Below are 18,377 nucleotides of genomic sequence, written 5' to 3'. Positions count from 1 at the left end.
AAAACAAGCAAAAGTCACATTTTAAAAACATACGCGAGGGGCATTGTGTTCATCATCTGCGTTATCCGCTGTCCATTTTCACATTTATTATAGCTGAGTGAATCAAAAGATTTGCATTTCGTACACCAGAAATGCGCGATGCGTCCCATTCGAGCAAGCACAGGTGGATTTCTATCTGCTCTCGTATAACATCTTTGCCCAGTCTAAAGACCGTTAACCCAGACGATTACCTTTGACAAATCAAATAACCTTTTGCGCACAAGCACGAAAGAACTGAGATAGGCCCGACATGAAATTACTGGCTGTGAGACATATTTTCGAAAAAGGATATATGGTCCCGTGTGGGGAAAAAACGAAATAATAAGTAAAAAAGGGCTACTTTTAAACAGGCATTGTTCCAGGCAACTATACCATAGGGGCGAATTTTGAGAAAGTGACACAAGAGGTCGCGATTTATCAAAAATTATAATTTGTTGTCACGACTCCATTAATAGTCTCTACTTGGGTGCTTACACATCCATGTGATGTTCATGTCTGATATAATTACGGATTAAAAAAAAAAAAATCTAATCATGTTTACCATTGTGCATAAAAGAAACTAAAATAATTCCCAAACACATCTGCAAAATCAACACACACACACACACAGATATGAATGACAATATTTTTTATTGTGTTTACCTTATGCAAGACCATATAGATCTATCCCCTTAACCTCATACCTAGTTTTTACATGTTTAACATTGCATAAGATCATATACAAGTGATCTATGTAGTGATATGAGAACCTTATTTATCAATGTAACTGTTAGACTGAGGAAAAATGACACATTCATTCCCTCTGATTACAAGTGTGATCATCTTCAGTCATGCATTACTGTGGTCTGTGGCTTATAACTTGAATGCAAAACAAAATTGGGCACTTAAAAGTATTAGGCTACAGATTTGATAAGTTTGTTCATCACATGAAATGATTATCAATGCCAAATGCTCAACCAGACAGCTTGTATGTGAAGGGCATTAAAAGGTAATGTAGCTGCTAAAGAAGAAGGGTTAAAATACCTCAGACCAGAGTATATCAGATGAGGTTACAACTGAACCAAGCAAATCAAACACAAAACACTTTAAATCTCTTTGCAGAAAAAAAGTCAAGAGGACCAAGATAAGCCTTAGCTCTGAACCAAACAGGTAAAGTTTCATCCTGTTAAAAGTGAGCAACTCTGCCATCAAAGAGGGCGGAAAGCAAGATTGTCTGCAACGCTCAAGCATAGGCTGTCAGAAGTGGATGGAGTATCTTATAATGTCTGTGTGACTATCAGTTCATATAGAGTAGGGAGTGCTAGTTGCCACTGGTGCAGTCACACAAGTCAGATGCATGATTCACATGTGTGAAGGAGTGCAAGACAGTACATAATTGGAAGGCTTCGAAATACTATAGCAAATGTAAACATAGCCTAGCTCTGGCAGGAAATCCAGTCTACTTTGATTGAACCTCTTTGCAGATCTCAAATTTTGCACTTTAAAAGCCCTTGTGTGTGTGTGTTTGTGTGTGTGTCTATATCAAAATCATGCATCCATACTTGTTTCCCCAACAATACAAAATTGTGTTAAGTCAAGTGTATACGCGTACATGTGAGTAAATGGAGGTTTGCGTGTGTGTTAACAATTCTATATGTACAAAGTGTGCCAGCATTAAGAAAAGTTTACTCATCCCTGACACTAAGATCAATGTGTACAATACACATAAGACATTGAATTTTGGTCATTGGGAAAAAGGCAACACTAAATGATTAATTGTGAATGAAATATCCAACCTATCAAAAACCACACATCAAACCTGAAAACAACTGTCTATAAAAAAAAGTGTCCTAAAACGCAGTATTTACATTAACAACATTACAGGCTGTAAGCAATGTGCACAGTGTTGTTTTCCACTGTAGTGCTTGTAATGCTGTGTACGAAATCTACACAATTCAAAATGCTTAGAAGAATCTATCACACTGCAAGAAAAAATACATTTGTTTTTAAATGTAACAGTCAACTTCATAGCCAGCCAAGTATAGCTTTGTTATTGGTTATCAAAACATGTTCCAGGCATGTTCTCAGTGAAAGACACCGTATTCAGCATCAGCTGTTTCAACCCCAACTCGGAAATCTCTAGAGTCCTGTACAAACAATGCAAAACAGAAGTTAACATTGTCAAGATTCTCTCATTTTTGAAGATCCAGTATAAACAACTTCCATTTGAAGTTGCGTTTTCTATACAGTGTACAAAACGTGCAGTTTTTTTTTTAAGAGTTAAATATTAATATTGAATTTGGATTATTTACATCAACAAAATCCTCTGGATATGAACCTAAAGTCCTTCACCACTGCCTTCAATCAGTTCCAGTCCCCAAACCTAAAACAAAACAAATACTTCCCGCAAATAAGATCTTAAACAAGCCTTTCCCTCAAACATATAAAATGAACCAGTTAAGGAAAAATTTTAAAAAGACACCACTGTCTCAAGGATGTTTTTCCTGACAGGAAACAGGACATCACTGGAGGACACTGACGTTTCAAAAATATTATCACCGTAAAAAAAAACTCATCTCAAACACCTGTTTTTTTTTTTTGTTTTTTTCTGGCAGTTAACTTTAGATTTATGAACATGAGGTCTCAAACCAAACTAGAAGATAAGAAAAATGTTTGAAAGATTAATCTTGATATTAACTTATACTTCACAACATTTAGAGAGCAAATGTTTAGTTCTTTACACTACTAAAATTCCACATTTTGAATAAACATTTGTGGTTAAATGTAACTCCAATACTCTAAAGTTAAATCCTTATAATACATGTAGGTGGGCTTCCTGAAAATGTAATAATTACTTTACTCACAGCACACAATGACCATATCAGTTGGTAATTGAGTTACTAAGGTCACAAGATAGAGTATATGGTCTCACAAGCAGCTACAGTAGCAACCCATTTACTTCTCAAGCCAAGAAAGTGAATGATAAATAACTTATCTTGCATTGCGATATCTGCTGTCTCTCTCAAGTTAGCTTACTTGGACCTGGCATTAACATGCAGCTCGAGTGGCCACTTGTAATCAGAGCTCAGTTCCCTGCTCTACATGCAAGAAAGCGTGTACATCATTTCTGTTTGCAAGGACCAAATGCATTGTTGATTTTAGCTTGTCTGACTATGACAGACAGGTCTGTTGTCAATGTGTTTGTGAGAGACAGAGTCAATGCACACAGCTCTACGATGAAATAAGATACTTCAAATAGTACCCAAAAAAAAAAAAAAAAAAAGAAAAAGATAATATATGACAGTCAATACTGATATTGTGGTGGGCTGCCACATATAAATTGATGTATGAGCAACACTGTGAGGAGTGAAAAAATATTTTTGATTCATTATGAAACTGAAACCTCTGACTGTGGCAGAGGATGTCAGCTCAGCAGAGGGTCCTTCAATGTGGTGCAGGACACACTTGCGTTCAAAGTCCTTAAAGAATGTGACCATATGCAACCCACACCATCTCCGAATGTGCTTTAAGTGACCAGATCTAAAATGCATCCTAAATTTGTTTGGGTGTGTTCACACCTGTATTTAGAGCTGCCCACTTGTGATCAGGCTCGCATGTTACTGCCAGGTCTGAACAGGGCCTCTGTGAAAATGGGACTTTCTTTGCTTCATTACAGATCATTTCCTCATCACCAATAAAAGCCCTGTAAGTGATAAATTACCTAATGCCCCTTAACCTACACAGACAAATCACAGTGATATTTTTGTTCCTTTTTTGACCTTGAATAGTTTCTGAAAAAATATTTTAAATTAAAGTAAAATACCACCTCAACTACATCTGACAAAATGTGTGATGTATAGTTGGGATCCTCATGATCACAAATCTCAGTATAACGGTTTTTAAATCTTTGGAAAAACATTTTCTTGATTGGTTTTGGGGTAAATTTCACACTTAATAGCCTAACTCTTTATCATGTGCTAAATAAAAGCACAATTCCCTTCTTAACATCTTTAAACAATAATTTTGAGTTGATATATTTTGAGTTATAAAGACCATACTGATCCCTTACCAGACCCTCGAGTTGGAGGATATAATTAATTCAATAGATGACCCTGAGTGAATCATTGGCCTTATATGATGACGGCCATATTTTATAGCATAAAACATTTGTAAATTGCAATTCCTTACTTTCAATTAGAAAAAAATAAAAAATAAAGAAAAAAAAAAACTTGCCGCGAATTTTAAAAAGGTCCAGTTTAAATGTACAGGCACAAATTGTCAGTAAACAGACTTATTTACATCAAGAAATAAAAACAAAAATGGAGGGAAAACACAAAATAAATGCACACCCCCCTTTAAATCTCCATTGTGCCAAACGTTCTTCCACAAAGATGATATGTTTGCATCATAACATCTGGAGCTCATAATACTAAGTCCTCTTCACATCCGGGAACCCCTTTCCTGAAGAATCTGCAGAGACAAGAGCATGGCATAGTGAACAAAAACACAACGTACAACATGCCACGACAGTCATCTAGTACCAACCCCCTACAACCCCTTGTATTTCAGTAGTCAAAGTCACTTTTTTTTTTTTTGAAGCAATTATTGCAGCCACATGCTCTCTCCCGGCCAGAAGCACTCGTACATCTATTCTACGTGCTGGCTCATTCAAACACACTGAATAGGGAGCAGAGAAAAGGGAAACGCTTGCATGAGTGAAGAAAATAAAAGCTGCGCTAGAAACTACTCAGTACGTGGCTGTTGAGCAAATTCTTGGTCGTAGGAAAAAAAGTAGGAAAGTAGGAAACCTTGATGATGGAAGGACATGCAGCTGAAGCTCACCATAGTGCCCTGTTACCTCTGAACTTCTTTAGGAGATGAAGAGGGGCATAATTCAAGATGAGAGCCTTATCACGGCAACAGAAATTGAATCATAATGTAATATATATATTTTACTAGTTTTAGTTCAGTGCAGATGAGCTTTTTTTTTCCAAAATTACCTCTTATTTCCAAAACATTCATTACGTCATGCTGTCTATTTTAAGAGCATAGCATTATTTGTCATTTATTCATCACAATTCAGGAGCACCCACTTCCTTTTTTGGGACTTTGTGGCTATCACGTGCAAAGAGATAATCTCAGGAGTGTGAAATATGAAACATTCTTCTTGTAGTTCAGGTGAAATAGATAAAATATGATAGCACCTATAGAAATATAACTGAAAAGTACAGACTGCACTTTTGTCCAGGTGTTAAATTAATATTGACAAGTATATTTAATTTAGTAACATTTTGCCTTAACTAAGCAACTTAACCTTTTGTCAGGGAGCAAAGAACATTTACTGGAATTTAACACTGTAGGTTTAATATGATATTTATATATGTGATTAAGTTATCAATATCATACATTTTTGCATAGATTTTAAAAAATATATACGTTTCCTATCCTTCCTTTCCCCATTTACAGTACAATCATAGTGTGCTAAACTGCAAGCAAAACGACAACCACTACTATTTTTGACAATGAGATGGACAGAGGGAATAGAGTACCCCTCCCTTCCTTTACAGTGTCATTGAATGAAGGACAATGGTCAAACTGCAGCAGCTGATGATTCAGCATGCCCTCCATTACCCATGGCTGTGAGCATGACAATAATTACAAGGGTCTTATTTACACTACTGAAACAAATTGAGTTCATCCCATCTGGTTTCCAAGAGCTTCACCTGCAAAGAAGCGTTTGACCAGACTTGGCAGGAACCATCTGACTTTTCATCTTGCTTTGGCTTGTAGACTCTGGAGACCAAAGCCGATCTCCATGCTTGATTCTGTCACTGCCACTCTGATATAAGTATCTGAAGTTTTTCAGTAGTGTAAAAAGCACTGGGGGGTTGCATGGGAAAGGAAGAGGAGAACAAACTCAGAGGTGTGATGGAGGCGCTACGAGCAGTTGAGCGCTCACCAGTGAGTCATAAGTGCTCAACCCTAATCAGAGTCATTCATTTCATAATCTGTCTCTTCGTCCTCGCTCTGAGCAACATGCAGCATGCAGACAGCACAGAAGAAGACAAGAAAGGCATGTTGTAAAAATAATGGAAATGAATGGAGGAGTAAAATGTAGGAGAGGAGAACAAGGAGAAAAATAAAACTAACAGGTGGTCAGAGGGGGATTCACATTAATGACTACTGTACTTTTAGTGTCTATGCAGAACTCAAAGACACAAAACACAAGAAAACACACGCAAACACATGCACCTTTCTAACATGCTCACTTCACTTGTCACTAATGCCTAAAAATCTGGTCATTGACACAAATAAATAACATATGCTTACTATACATAGGACTAATTATTTTAGATTTTAATTCTGTGTTGCAATGTACAGAAACCAGTCATACTCAGTAGCCCTGTTTGGACAAGGTGCCCCTGGAAACAATCACAACAAAGTCTCTACTCTTTCTCAACATTTAGTTGAGAGATGCACTGGTAGTGTTTCATCCTCCTGTTAAAATACACAGCAGCATGAATATAGGTTTAATGGTGTGCTTTTTCATGTGTAGCTGCCTTCAAAGAGTGGGGCCCCCATGGGAACAAGCTGATGGGAGCTTAAATTCCTCAGGGCGTGCCTCCTGCTTCGCTCCCAAAGCCCTTGAGAAAATGACAGACCTTGCTCCACTAATCTGTAGACCTGGGGTTTCTTAATGCCCCTTGCATGGATTATACTGTTTAGAGTTGTTTTTTTTTCTCTTTTGAGGTCAAATCTAACATGACATAAGTCTAAATGTTGAGTCAATGCAAGTAGAAACACCTTTTTGTTAGCTCATCCTTCACAGTGAAATGAAAGTTTTTTCTTTTCTTACTGAAATCTAAAACAGTAGAGCATTGTTCAGTTGTGAAAATGTCAAAATTAATGTCTGTTTTGCTTTAATCTATACATCTTATTTCCCCTTTTCCTCTCACATTTAATCACTTGTGGTACAGGCAGTCTAGTTTTTCACTGAAGCGCTGAATATTCACAATGTTCTCCTTCATAGAGGTTTCTCATCAATAAACTAGAGGTGCTCTCAGTCCCCTGGTGGCATGTTCATAAATGCAGTGCATTTAAAACATCCAGCACAGGCCATCATTCACAGATGTTTGCTATGGATGGATTTTGAACCGGCCTCTCCACACTCACACACACTTACCTTAGCCTTCTCACTGGGCTCACTGTTTGTCCCGTATGATTGATTGTGCAGCTCCTTGGAGACTACACACAGGAACTCGGCTTGGTCTTCGTTTCCGTAGTTGTAAGAGGAGCCTATGCTGACCAGCTAGAGAGACACGGGAGCAGAGCACATGGGAAGAATTAGCCTTAGACTGATGAAGTAGAGGAAAAAACTGGGTTACTCATGATGGGAAAACAGTGGTAGGAAAATGTTAAAAGTAATGTGAAAGAGGTTGACAACCAAACAAGGAGCACAGGGTCTACAGGTTCCTGCAAACTTATATTTTTCAATATATTACAATTTTTTTATTTGCTCAAAAAGTTCAAACAGAATAATAAATAAATTTCACTTTAAAGTTTGTCTTAAGGATTAATTATCTCACATTTTTGGTCGTAATTAGACAGATAGCAATGTCCTGTGACAAAACATGTGGGTTAGGGTGGGAATGAGACATGAAAAAGATTCTTGGTGAGATTTAAACCCAGGATGTCATGGTTGCATAATTACATGGTACACTGAGACCACTAGGCCAATACAGAGCGTTGCTTATTGGCTGAATTACAATGCGTTTTGAGCATTTGTCAGTACATTTATTAAGAATACAATTCAAACAGTATTTTCAGGACCTGCAGACATGCCAGCATGGAAATACTAATTAAAAACTCAAAGAGTTGTCAAAGTAATCACACAGAAAGAAAAATAATCAATGGTCCACAAAAATAAAGTAATCACCAAGAAAGAAAGAGCAAGAAAGACACAATAGAAAGAAAAAAAAACATGATCAGCAGATAATCACTGACAGAATACAAGTGCAGGGACCACAGAAAGCAAACATGCTGTTGAAAATCAATGGGAAGTGGTGGATTTGACTTGATAGGACAAGGCTTGTTTAAATTGAATAGGTCAAACTGAAGCTTTGAAAACTACAGTATCTCATACAAAACAAATTTAAAAAGGAGCAAACCACAAAGTAGCAAAGTAGTAATCCATCGTTTCAGTCTCATTTTTTAGCTCTGTGACTTGACAGTTGCCTGTTAGTGGTACCTTGAAGCAGACAGCATGCGTAGGATTTTCTCCAATGCTTCTATTGTAAAATCATCTGGGATCAATACCATCAGCATGGTATTCATGGAGCTGCATTCGTCAATATGCTTTCTGTCATTGTAATTTGTTGTGTGAGCCTTCTCATGTTTTAGCTACCAGTCTATCACAAGGGTTTACTTTAGACTCTACTGGGAACTAGGGGCAACCCAAAGTCAACCAAGTGAAAACGTTGGTGAAGCTAATGCTTGCAACAGCAGGTAACTTTTTCCCTCCAAACATTAAACTATCGTCAGACAGGAAAGAATGACTAGTGTAAGAAAATCCTACTAATGGCACGTTAGGATACATCTAAAAAATAAGCATGGAAACTTCTACTCTCCCTGTTCCCAGTCATATCAGTCCAAATAAAAAGAGACAGATGACACAAGAGGACAAATAAAGGGACAATAGCTTTCAGATCTTCATAAACAAACTGCATGCACACCTTGAAAAACATGAGAAAAAAAAACAAAACAATTCCTGTTCTTGTGTAACTGCTTTTACTGCTGAATGTTAAGTGTGTGCATAATGCAGACTACATGTATACCCTCAGTACCCAGGTGTGCATGTTCAGACAGGCATCGCCTCATTAGCCACTGCTGCCCGAGACTTGTTGTTGTTAAGCGTTCTCTCTTACATTAGGCATCAACACAGCAAAAAGACCAAATAATCTCACCTAGCTGACATGGACTCCACTTGTCCAGTGCTAAAGATTCAACACACACCAAATCTTACTTTCAGTGTAAAATACTCCTTAAAAAAAAAAAAAAAATCTTTGTATTCATGGAGTATCAAAGAAGGCAGTAGGTCATTTAAGCTCTTTCCAAAGGACTCTCATTGGCTGATGACTGTGCTTTAGGTTTGTGTTTCTAGGAGTTTCCCATCTGACCTGTGTAAGGAGATTAGTGAGATTTCAGCTCTGATGGGAGATCCAATGATCCCTCATCTCAGGGAGATTCATTCACACATCCGATATACACTCCCAACACCAAACCTGTTTTCTCATTAGAAAAATTAGCCCCTGGCAGTTTCAGCTGAACATAAGATCTTGTGTAAACTTGGGATTATTCACTCTTAATGTTTGAATCTAAAGCCCCTTTTCCACTGCTCAAAAAACCAGTTTACAGTCAGTATTGATGCAAACACAACACCCCGGTGAAAATGCCAATTTTTGCCACTCTTTTCCTGCTGTGACGTTGATCAGAGCACAGACACTGTAAACACACCTGTCACCTGCCCAGCATGTTGCTCTTAAACCAGAAACACCACGGCTACACTTTGCTCGGGGAGAGTGAGCGCAGCCCTGAAATTACTTTTTAAAAAACACACAGTCGCTGACTGGAGGCTCAGACACTTATAGGTGCACCAACTCAGAAATGTGACTGATCCGTTTTACCAGCTTGCACAGCAGCGAGCAGCTCTCCCCCACAGCCACCCACATCTGTGTGTGTCTTCAGTCCGAACAGAAAGGCAAACTCGACTGGCAGTGGGTAAGGGGGTCAATCGGCTTTTACTATCAGGTTTAAAAAACCCGCTTATACCTGCTAATATGGTGGAAAAAGGGTATAACTCACAAGAGACATTACCTACTTGGAAGATGAAACAACATTTTTTTAAGTGTCACCTCTAAACAGCCAGCACTATGTCACAAAACAGCCCCCAAATCAGCCAAGTGGCTACATCAAAGCAGAACACAGAAAGCTGTTGACAAGCTTACAAACTGTGAATGTTGTATGAATAGAAATGTAATAAAATAAAAATTAAAAAAATCACAGACAAGAAAAAAAGATGTCATGTTCTTTTAGCCTCGCTGGTGAGCAAGCAGTACAAATGAACACTGAAATTAATCAACTCAAAAAATTGACCAACAGCTAAGTGTCTACTAGGGACAAACAATGGCCAACGGGGTGTGTATGGACAACATGGGGACCATGCAGTGACCAGCCCGTGGACAGAAATTGTGGGACACACCTCTCCGCTGTTGTTTGGCAAAGCAGACTCCTCTCCCTTCACCTCCCTTGACACAATCAGCAGAAACTCTGACTGGTGGGCCCGCCCGTAACCTATACTGACAAGCTGCAACAACCAATCAGAGCACAGAAGGGATGCCCGGATCATGTATGCGGACATTGAGAAAGATGTGATTTGCTGTTTGGCTTTTAAGCCATTTCCAATATTGAGGATTGGATTTTCTGGGTCAATGTGAGCATAGCGGGGTGGGTGAAGCACATGAAAGGAGGATTGCTGTTGTGACCTTGCAGTGAGGGATTTACCTGTTCAAACTTCCAGCCGTCAGACATGGTAGACACCATCTGTGTCAGCTCCTCTTCCTGGCACTGCAGCACCCGGTACACATGCTTCACCGGAACCTGAGAGGAAGGACGAACACATGAGGGAAATGGGATGGAAAGGGAGAAATAACAATTCCCAAAATTAATGGAACAGAAAAGTTATATTAATCATGAAATCTAAAGCTGGCAGAAGTTCATATACCTGTGATGTTTTGCAGTCACGTTCCCTGATCTTGTCCTTGATGAGCTTTATTAATGATGTGATGTTGTAGAATTCAGCTTCTTCTAAAACCCCTTAAAACAGTGAAAAACAAACAATTAAGCTGTTCACACAGGCTACACCTGCTGCTGCTGCTACTTAAGATTAGATTTAGCTGTAAACAACTGCATCTGCTTGAGGGATTTGCAGAGATGCTACTATATTAAAATGTATTTAAATTTATTTGATAAATCAAATCATTGATATTGTACTTTATTGTATTGTGTTCTGTTAAAATGGAAATGTGTATGGACAGTTTAGAGGAGAATGTTAAAAATACCCCAAATTCTTTGCTGTCATTTCCTTGCAATCATTGTCATTGCTGTTGTTTAGGTAATAAAGTTACAACCAACAATGAACAATAATCAATTTAAGTATTGAAAAAAAAAAATGTTCACAAGTTTACAATGCATTTCGTGTGCTATGGCTACCTGTATTTTGATTTGGAAAACATATCATTACCTTCCTCTGCCAAGTCCCTGTTGAGCACCAGTTTGCCATGCCTCAAGTAATTAAGCACTGGCCCGAAGTAAGTAGGGTCTCTGTCTATGAGATAGGCACCAGTTTCATCCTGAAAAGCAAGAAGGAGGATGAGATGAATACAGTAACACTGTATTCACTGTCACCGTTTCAATATCGAAAAAAAAAAGAGTAATATTTATTACACACACTTACAGAGCACTGATATTTTAATTCTGTGGATCCAGTACAGTGTATGGACACACAGACAAAAGCGATTTCAATCCTCTTTTTTTTTTTTTTTTTTTGGACGATCCTTTTAAAACAAGACAATCAATGAGCAGACATAATCTGGGAGAAATAAAACCCAACACTGTGCATCAGTGAATAAAACTCGAGGGATGAGAATTACGAGGTCAGCTCCTGTGCTGATAATCTCTACAGGGGTTGAGAAGACATGCGCATACAGGGCCACACACACATACAACAGCTCTGGGATATCACTTCACTATTCCCACAGGCCTTGGGTTTGATCCTGATTCCTGCACAACCACTGGGTATTCCCCTATTTCTTTAAGTACTGTGATTAGACTGTCTTTGTCTCACGGGGGAAGAGGAGGCTAAAACAATTAGAGCAGAACAGAAAAAAAAATTTGGAACAGCAGGCTGAATCCACCAAGGGGACCAGGAAGAAGCACCTTGGCTTACAACTTTCGATTAGCCGAGTCTGGTCTGTCACATAGTTGGCCTCACACGTAATATGAAAGTCAGCTTGAACAGCTGTCTAACTCTAACTGTTTAACTACTGCAGCTGACACCACTTTACTACTGAAAATTGTTTAATATGATGTGACATTTATAGTGAGTCAAATGTGCATGACATTCAGTAAAATACTCAGCACAGAGGAAAAGCCTTGAGCAGATTTTGCGCAAATCCCCAAATGCTACAGGATGTTTGATTTGCATCAGTTGAGTATATGGCTTCAGGTGCAATCTTAGCAAATTAGCAGCATTGCTGGTTGGTGCAACATCTGACATTATTTACCAAAGAACACAGAAATATTGTTATACACTCCAGGCCATGACCAAAATCAAACATACAGCTAAGTCTTCTCTTGCAAGCACATGTACATTAATGGCTACATAGCTCCTCTTCACAAGTCCAGAGATGGATTCAACTCAAAACCCATTAATCTTTCCAATAATGAGAAAAGGTCCCAGTGCATTTTCTTTTGTAATGAATCTCTGAAACCTCTTGGTTGGATGACCTCCTTTCCAAGGCAAAAATATCCCACCGGAGCCCAGTGGAGCTCTATTCTGGTCTCATTGCCCTGTGTCAGTTCCTTACATTTTCATAGTCACTGAAGTTTAAGCACAAGTACAGGTGGGCCTGCATGAAGGAAACAGACAGGGCCAAAGCTGTACAACTAACATTCAAACCACAGTTCAAGACGGTTTGTTTTCAAATTGAAAGTTAAGCTTCTATTCTTGGTCTATATTAATTCATCTATGCATGGCAAAAGCCACTGTGCACATATAATTTATATTTCTTTTTAACAAATGGTCAATTGTAACCACTGGTAATCCCTTATAAAAAGCATTACCCAATGACGATCAACACAGAGATAAAAGAGGTATTAAAAACATTCTGTAAAAAAAAAAAAAAAAAAAAAAAAAAAAAGAGCTCATAAAAGGTATTTATCTAGCTAAGACTTTTTCCATATTTCCAGTTGTTTAAAATTGACCATTTTACAGGTTCTGCAATCAGGGAATAAAAATGGTAAAAGTTATATTTAGGAGACACTCAAGAAGCCCAAAGACTAAGGTGCATAAGATAACAACCATGCTCCTGGTTGAATTGAAGACCTTTCTTGCATATCATACATACCCCTCTTCCTCCCCTCAATTTCCTCCTGGCTGGGCACCATCCACTTTCCAATAAAGGCAAAAAAGTTTCTTTGTGGATTTTTTTTTTTTTTTGGTCTATGAGACAATGTATTTGCCCTTTTCCCATAAGACATTTTGACATTTGACAGCAGTAAACAACATTAATTACAGCTGAATTCCAATTACCACTTTGGTTTCAGGGTTCCTGGTACTGTGTATACCAGCTCACAGGGACACTTTAATAACAGGGACATTGTAAATGTTATTAGTAACACCTGTGCTCATCCTAATAGAATAATATAGTAAGTCAAAATGTCAGCCCTTAAAAAGGCCCATTGCTCTACACAAATAAACTATTGTATACTGCCTCAAAAACACTCCCACTGATCAAACACGCAAAGCTACCGTGTGTGTACTCTTCACTTCTGTAAACTTTCTGCTTCCTGACCTGTTGTATTAACAAGCCTGTTGCTGGTCCTCTAGGTGCACGTGTATCTATGGGGAACTTGGGGTGACATTGCCCCAGTTCAGAGAAATGATGGGCTCTGATATGGACTCGTGTACACAAAGGGGACAGTGTTTTTAATTAAAAACAAAAGGCTGCGTCTCTGGGGGCCCAAGCTGGGGAGCACAGGGCAACAGAGGGGTGGGGACAGTGAGGGAATAGGAGGAGGGCTGCTGCTGGGATATACAGTAGCCAGGCAGAAAAAGAGGTGGCAAACTGAAAAATAAGAAATAGAAAGCTTGAAGTGAATCCTGAGAGTTCACTGTTTCTGCATAACACTATGATGACGATGAACAAACCTAGCTCACCATCTGTGAACAGAGCAAGTCTACCTCAATGGTGAAAAGCAGCAACAAACTATCTTGACAGACTCTAAATCTTCGTAAATTATAGGATTTTTCATTAACGAAATAAAAATGCTAGACCTGCATGAGACAATGCCAAACCGAAAGAGACCAGATGATATTAACAATTAGACCGACAAGTGTCAACACCGCCTACAATAACCACCAGAAATAGGTCAGTTCAGTGTAGGTCAGGCATGCTACATGGTGTTTTGTGGTTTGAAAAATATTCAAACTGCAAAGCCTTCCTTTCACACAGTCACTAGACCCAAGTTAAATCAGGCCTAACCATGACTGGACCCAAACTGAGGACAACTAAATATTTAGGTAAACAAACGCCAATTAAAAGGGTGGCCTTCATAACAGAGGGAAGTGAAGTGTATTAACTTAATCATTCTTCTACACACAATACATATCCTCCCACAGGAAATACCACGGTGACCCACCCTTCAAGCACATGATGTCCAATAAGGCTTTCTGCAGACACATTAACGCTGATAGTCAGTCCTTAATTCAACAAAATTGACAAGTCACTACATGCTTGCTTCTGATTACACCAACGGGTGTACACCAGAAATTTGTGTGGAACCATTAAACAGATATTCACTGCAAAATTTTCACAGTTTCTGTCATATTAGGACGGTTGGTTAGAAGTAATTATTGAACAAACTACAACAAGACATGATACAAAAACAATTAACACTATCACGTGAGAGCATTCCACTATTCTCAGGCCAAGAACAAAATAATGAAAGCATTATCAAGTGCAGCTCGGCCTTCACTGCAGCCAAGCTGAAGCACAAGCCCCCTGCAGAAACAGCGCTTAAAGATGTTGCAGTAGATCTTCTAAGTCACATGACTGTACTACTTAGCCAAGTGGAAGTCTGATCCTTGTAGAGTGGGAGCCAGGAGTCTCTCTGGAGTACAAGCAGTAATGGCATAGTCAAACAGGCCTTCCTCTTTTAAATAATACACACCTCACATCAGGGCTATATTATGTGAAACTAGCTCATATTTCCAAATATTTAACACTGTCATTTGAATGCATATTTGACCTTTCACCAAGGCTGAGAGGAACTTCTCGCTTTTGTACCATTTTCAGCTCTGCAAGGCAACACCATCAGTGCATTTTGCAGAACAATTTATGACAGCAAAGTGTTTCAGGCACTAAATGAACAGCTCCTTGTAAAAGTCCCGTAAAAGCTTTGCTGTCATGATGAGAAGCAGTTAAGTAGCTTCATGGCTAAGCTGGCAAGCCAGGAAATCACTGCAACCTGGAGCTTTCTGCAGACAGGGGGAGAAATGTGAATTGCAATGGGAAAAGAAGCTTGAAGTGAAAGATTGGTCTCACTGATGTCTGAGATTAGTGCAGAGTAAAATTCAAGCTGGCAACATTTTAATTTATTGCAACACAAGGCAATGATCAATTGTAGGTCCCTGGCTTTTGTGAGTAAAGTTGCTTTAGAGTGATAAAGCCTTGAATCACACCTAATTTCCCCTTAGCACTCCGCAGTGCTCTGTTGAGCACTTACTGCAAGAAGACAGAGCAGTAGGAGCCGATATCACTGTTAAATATTTACGTTGCCTCCCACAGTGTGCTCAGGCATGGCATACAACCTGAATCTGGAATTAAATATGGCCATATTTTTCTCACACATGCTGCGGAGAGAGAACTTGTTCGGGCAGCAAATGGATATGAATATGAAAAGAATAAGATGGTGAAGGAACAAGGATCCTTTGTGATGGGGTGCTTGAAAAATTGATGCAGCTCTCAAAGCTAGAAAGCTGGGTCTCTACTTGAGTGGCCCTGAGCTGAGTAGTTTGAGAGCAGCCGTCTGCCAAGGGGATAGATGCCGATTGATGTGCATCTCTCAGCTCGTTGACTCAACAATTGACAATTTTTGGACAGATGTGCCATCTCATGATCTTTCAGCATGAATTAAGTCACTCACACCTTACATGCTTACTAAAAACATCACTTACATGACAGCAATGAGTGGTGTATGTCAATTCTGAGATAACCAAGTCAAAAAGAAGACGTACAAGTCTCTCTCCCTGGTCTAGCCCAATGTGCAAAACAGGCTTCAGTCAACAACATGAATAATGCAGTTCTCCTCAAGAGTCCTGCTGAAGCACGTCAGCCTGCGTGACTGAGAGCTGAACCACTTATTTCCTTGGCTGGGAAACACAATACTGTATTCGTCCAAAAACAGAGCTTTTCACTGATCTGTCACTCTGCTGGGCTTGTTATTCACATGCAGTGTTGTGTGATGTGATGCAAAAAAAAAAAAAAAGGCCTTCTTGGCTCAGTTTCAAATGAACAACATCTATAGTTTGAGATACAGTCGCCATTAACGTAATCTCTAATAATAACCTGTAATAACTGTTAGCTATCTTAAACCAGACTATCTGCAGGAGAAAGGTACAGTAATGGCTTGAGAGTCTGATACATACTTAAGACAAGGGATTGAGATGGACTGATCCGTTGCTCATGGGAGGATAAACTGACAAAAAAGCAAGCTGATTATTCAGAGATTAAGATATTTGCATGAAAATACGAGATGAGCCTTGGTTTCAGCTTAGCATAAAGGGGGCCAGGGGTGAAGATTAATGTGTGCAAGTAGATGAAAACAATGAATAATGGGGCAGTAAAATGAGCAGCGAAAAATAGAGCACATTACACTATGTATACAGACACTAATAAATTGTTTTTGACCGTGTCTAGGGTCTTAAAGCATGCACGCTGCTGTTAAAAGCGGCAGATGGACAAACAGAGAGAGAAGCCTGCTTCTGGAGCATTGAGACCATTCAGGGAGACGGGTGACTTCATCCCCCAGCTCTCAGTTGACAGCAGCACCTCACCCCACTTGGCAATGACTTACGTACTCATTAGGGGAGCCTCACCACCAGCACATAGGCTGATTACTGCAGGGCAAACAGAGCCAAGAAACAGACTAACCTCAAGAGAGGAAGAGAAAAACACAAGCTGATCAAGCAATAAAGTCTTGTATGTACAGGTGATTTGGTTGGTTGATTGTAGGACTAATGGTTGTATATACAGCCATCAGTGGAAAGGAAGGAGCTTTAAGTGAAAGGCGTATCCAATAGCACGGTACAAACTAAGAAATTAGTTTGGGATTTTGACGATTGAAATATTATTCTACAGCTAAATTAATGTTAAAGCTAAGTGATACAATTTCGTTGACTGTTGAGTGAAACAAGCCACCCAAAGTTTAGATCAAATATTGCACAGTTCACTGTCATACTCAAAACTGGGTTACACTGTCTACTAGCTGCAATTAGTTTTTGTCAATATTATCCAGTTTAGGACACAAATGTATTTGCTTATTTGACAGCTCAACGAGTGCAAGCAATGCATCGACTTTAGATGAGTAAAGTTTCCAACTACTGTTGAGACTTGTTATTTACACAAAGAAGATGTTAAAAAAATACCCACTACACTTATTTTTCAAAGTTGACACTTGATCTGGCATTTTATATAAAGACACCTAACAAGCGAGCCACACACACACACACACACACACACAGGTTAGCAGCAAGATCGTATGTCATGTGGTGACTGTCGGAATCTAGCTAACTTAGCGAGCTAATGCTAGCTAGCAACAAAAAGACGAGTTAGCTCCGAGTTTTTAAATAAACACTAATTTTCACAAAGCTAGTAACCTTACTGAGTAAGCCGATAAGCGCAGTTATCAACCACCCAACCTGCGATACAATGCATTAAGTAATTAAAAGGTATTTTAGTAGAAAATAAAATGTAGTTAACAAAGTATGCTCCTAACTACAGTGCTAACTAGCTGGACTAGCTTAGCATTTACCTTGTCGGAGTCGAGCTCGGGGTCAGCTTGGCTCAGTCTGTACAGAAATGATTTTGGATCTCGACACAGCGTCTGTCTCGTTGTTAAAAAGTATGTACCCCCGACGTTTAGTCGAATCCACTTCGATGCTCCGACACCGGACGAAATGTTTCTCTCCGCCGGAGAATGGGCCAAACATCTCCGGTGAACGGGGCCGCTCGTCTCGGAGCTGTTCTCTGCCATCCCTCTCCTCGTCTCCTCCGCCCTTGCCTCGGCTCTGGCTGTGCGGCTGACAGGAAATATCTAAGCTGCAGCCACTAACTTGGGAGTCCACGATTCATGCAAAGCAGGCTGCCAGCTCCTCGGCCACTCCTACTAACCCTCTCCACCAGCACTGACTGACACTTGCATAAATTATCTGAGGAAAAGCGGTCCTCCCTAGATTGACCTGCTGACGCTTCGATATCGAGCAATGATCTCTCGCTGCTGACATACTGAAATGTCATTAA

The 18,377-nt window shown here is 39.4% G+C and overlaps 1 protein-coding gene across 1 annotated transcript; it reads right to left on the bottom strand.

Moving 5' to 3' along the window:
• Positions 1 to 652: 652 nt before the first annotated feature.
• kctd5b (potassium channel tetramerization domain containing 5b) lies at positions 653 to 18,244 on the bottom strand. Its single transcript, XM_071462551.1, has 6 exons — positions 17,890 to 18,244; positions 11,318 to 11,426; positions 10,799 to 10,890; positions 10,579 to 10,674; positions 7,202 to 7,327; positions 653 to 4,488 (listed from the first exon to the last, which is right to left on the bottom strand). The coding sequence occupies exons 1-6, from the start codon at positions 18,109 to 18,111 to the stop codon at positions 4,459 to 4,461; spliced, it is 675 nt and encodes a 224-aa protein (XP_071318652.1). The 5' UTR covers positions 18,112 to 18,244; the 3' UTR covers positions 653 to 4,458.
• Positions 18,245 to 18,377: the final 133 nt, after the last annotated feature.

Source organism: Trachinotus anak, unplaced genomic scaffold, assembly GCF_046630095.1.
Source record: "Trachinotus anak isolate AG129_WGS33_773 ecotype Australia unplaced genomic scaffold, CSIRO_AGI_Tana_v1 ptg000025l, whole genome shotgun sequence".
Classification (NCBI taxonomy): Eukaryota; Metazoa; Chordata; class Actinopteri; order Carangiformes; family Carangidae; genus Trachinotus; species Trachinotus anak.
This window is presented reverse-complemented; position numbering and strand designations above follow the sequence as displayed.

Excerpts from the sequence above, each read along its gene's own strand:
- kctd5b (XM_071462551.1), bottom strand. The coding sequence starts at position 18,111 with ATGGCAGAGAACAGCTCCGAGACGAGCGGCCCCGTTCACCGGAGATGT. Across the intron at positions 10,891-11,317 it reads CAGGGACTTGGCAGAGGAAG|GGGTTTTAGAAGAAGCTGAA; the intron begins GTAATGATATGT and ends CACTGTTTTAAG. Across the intron at positions 7,328-10,578 it reads ACGGCTGGAAGTTTGAACAG|CTGGTCAGCATAGGCTCCTC; the intron begins GTAAATCCCTCA and ends GTGTCTCTCTAG.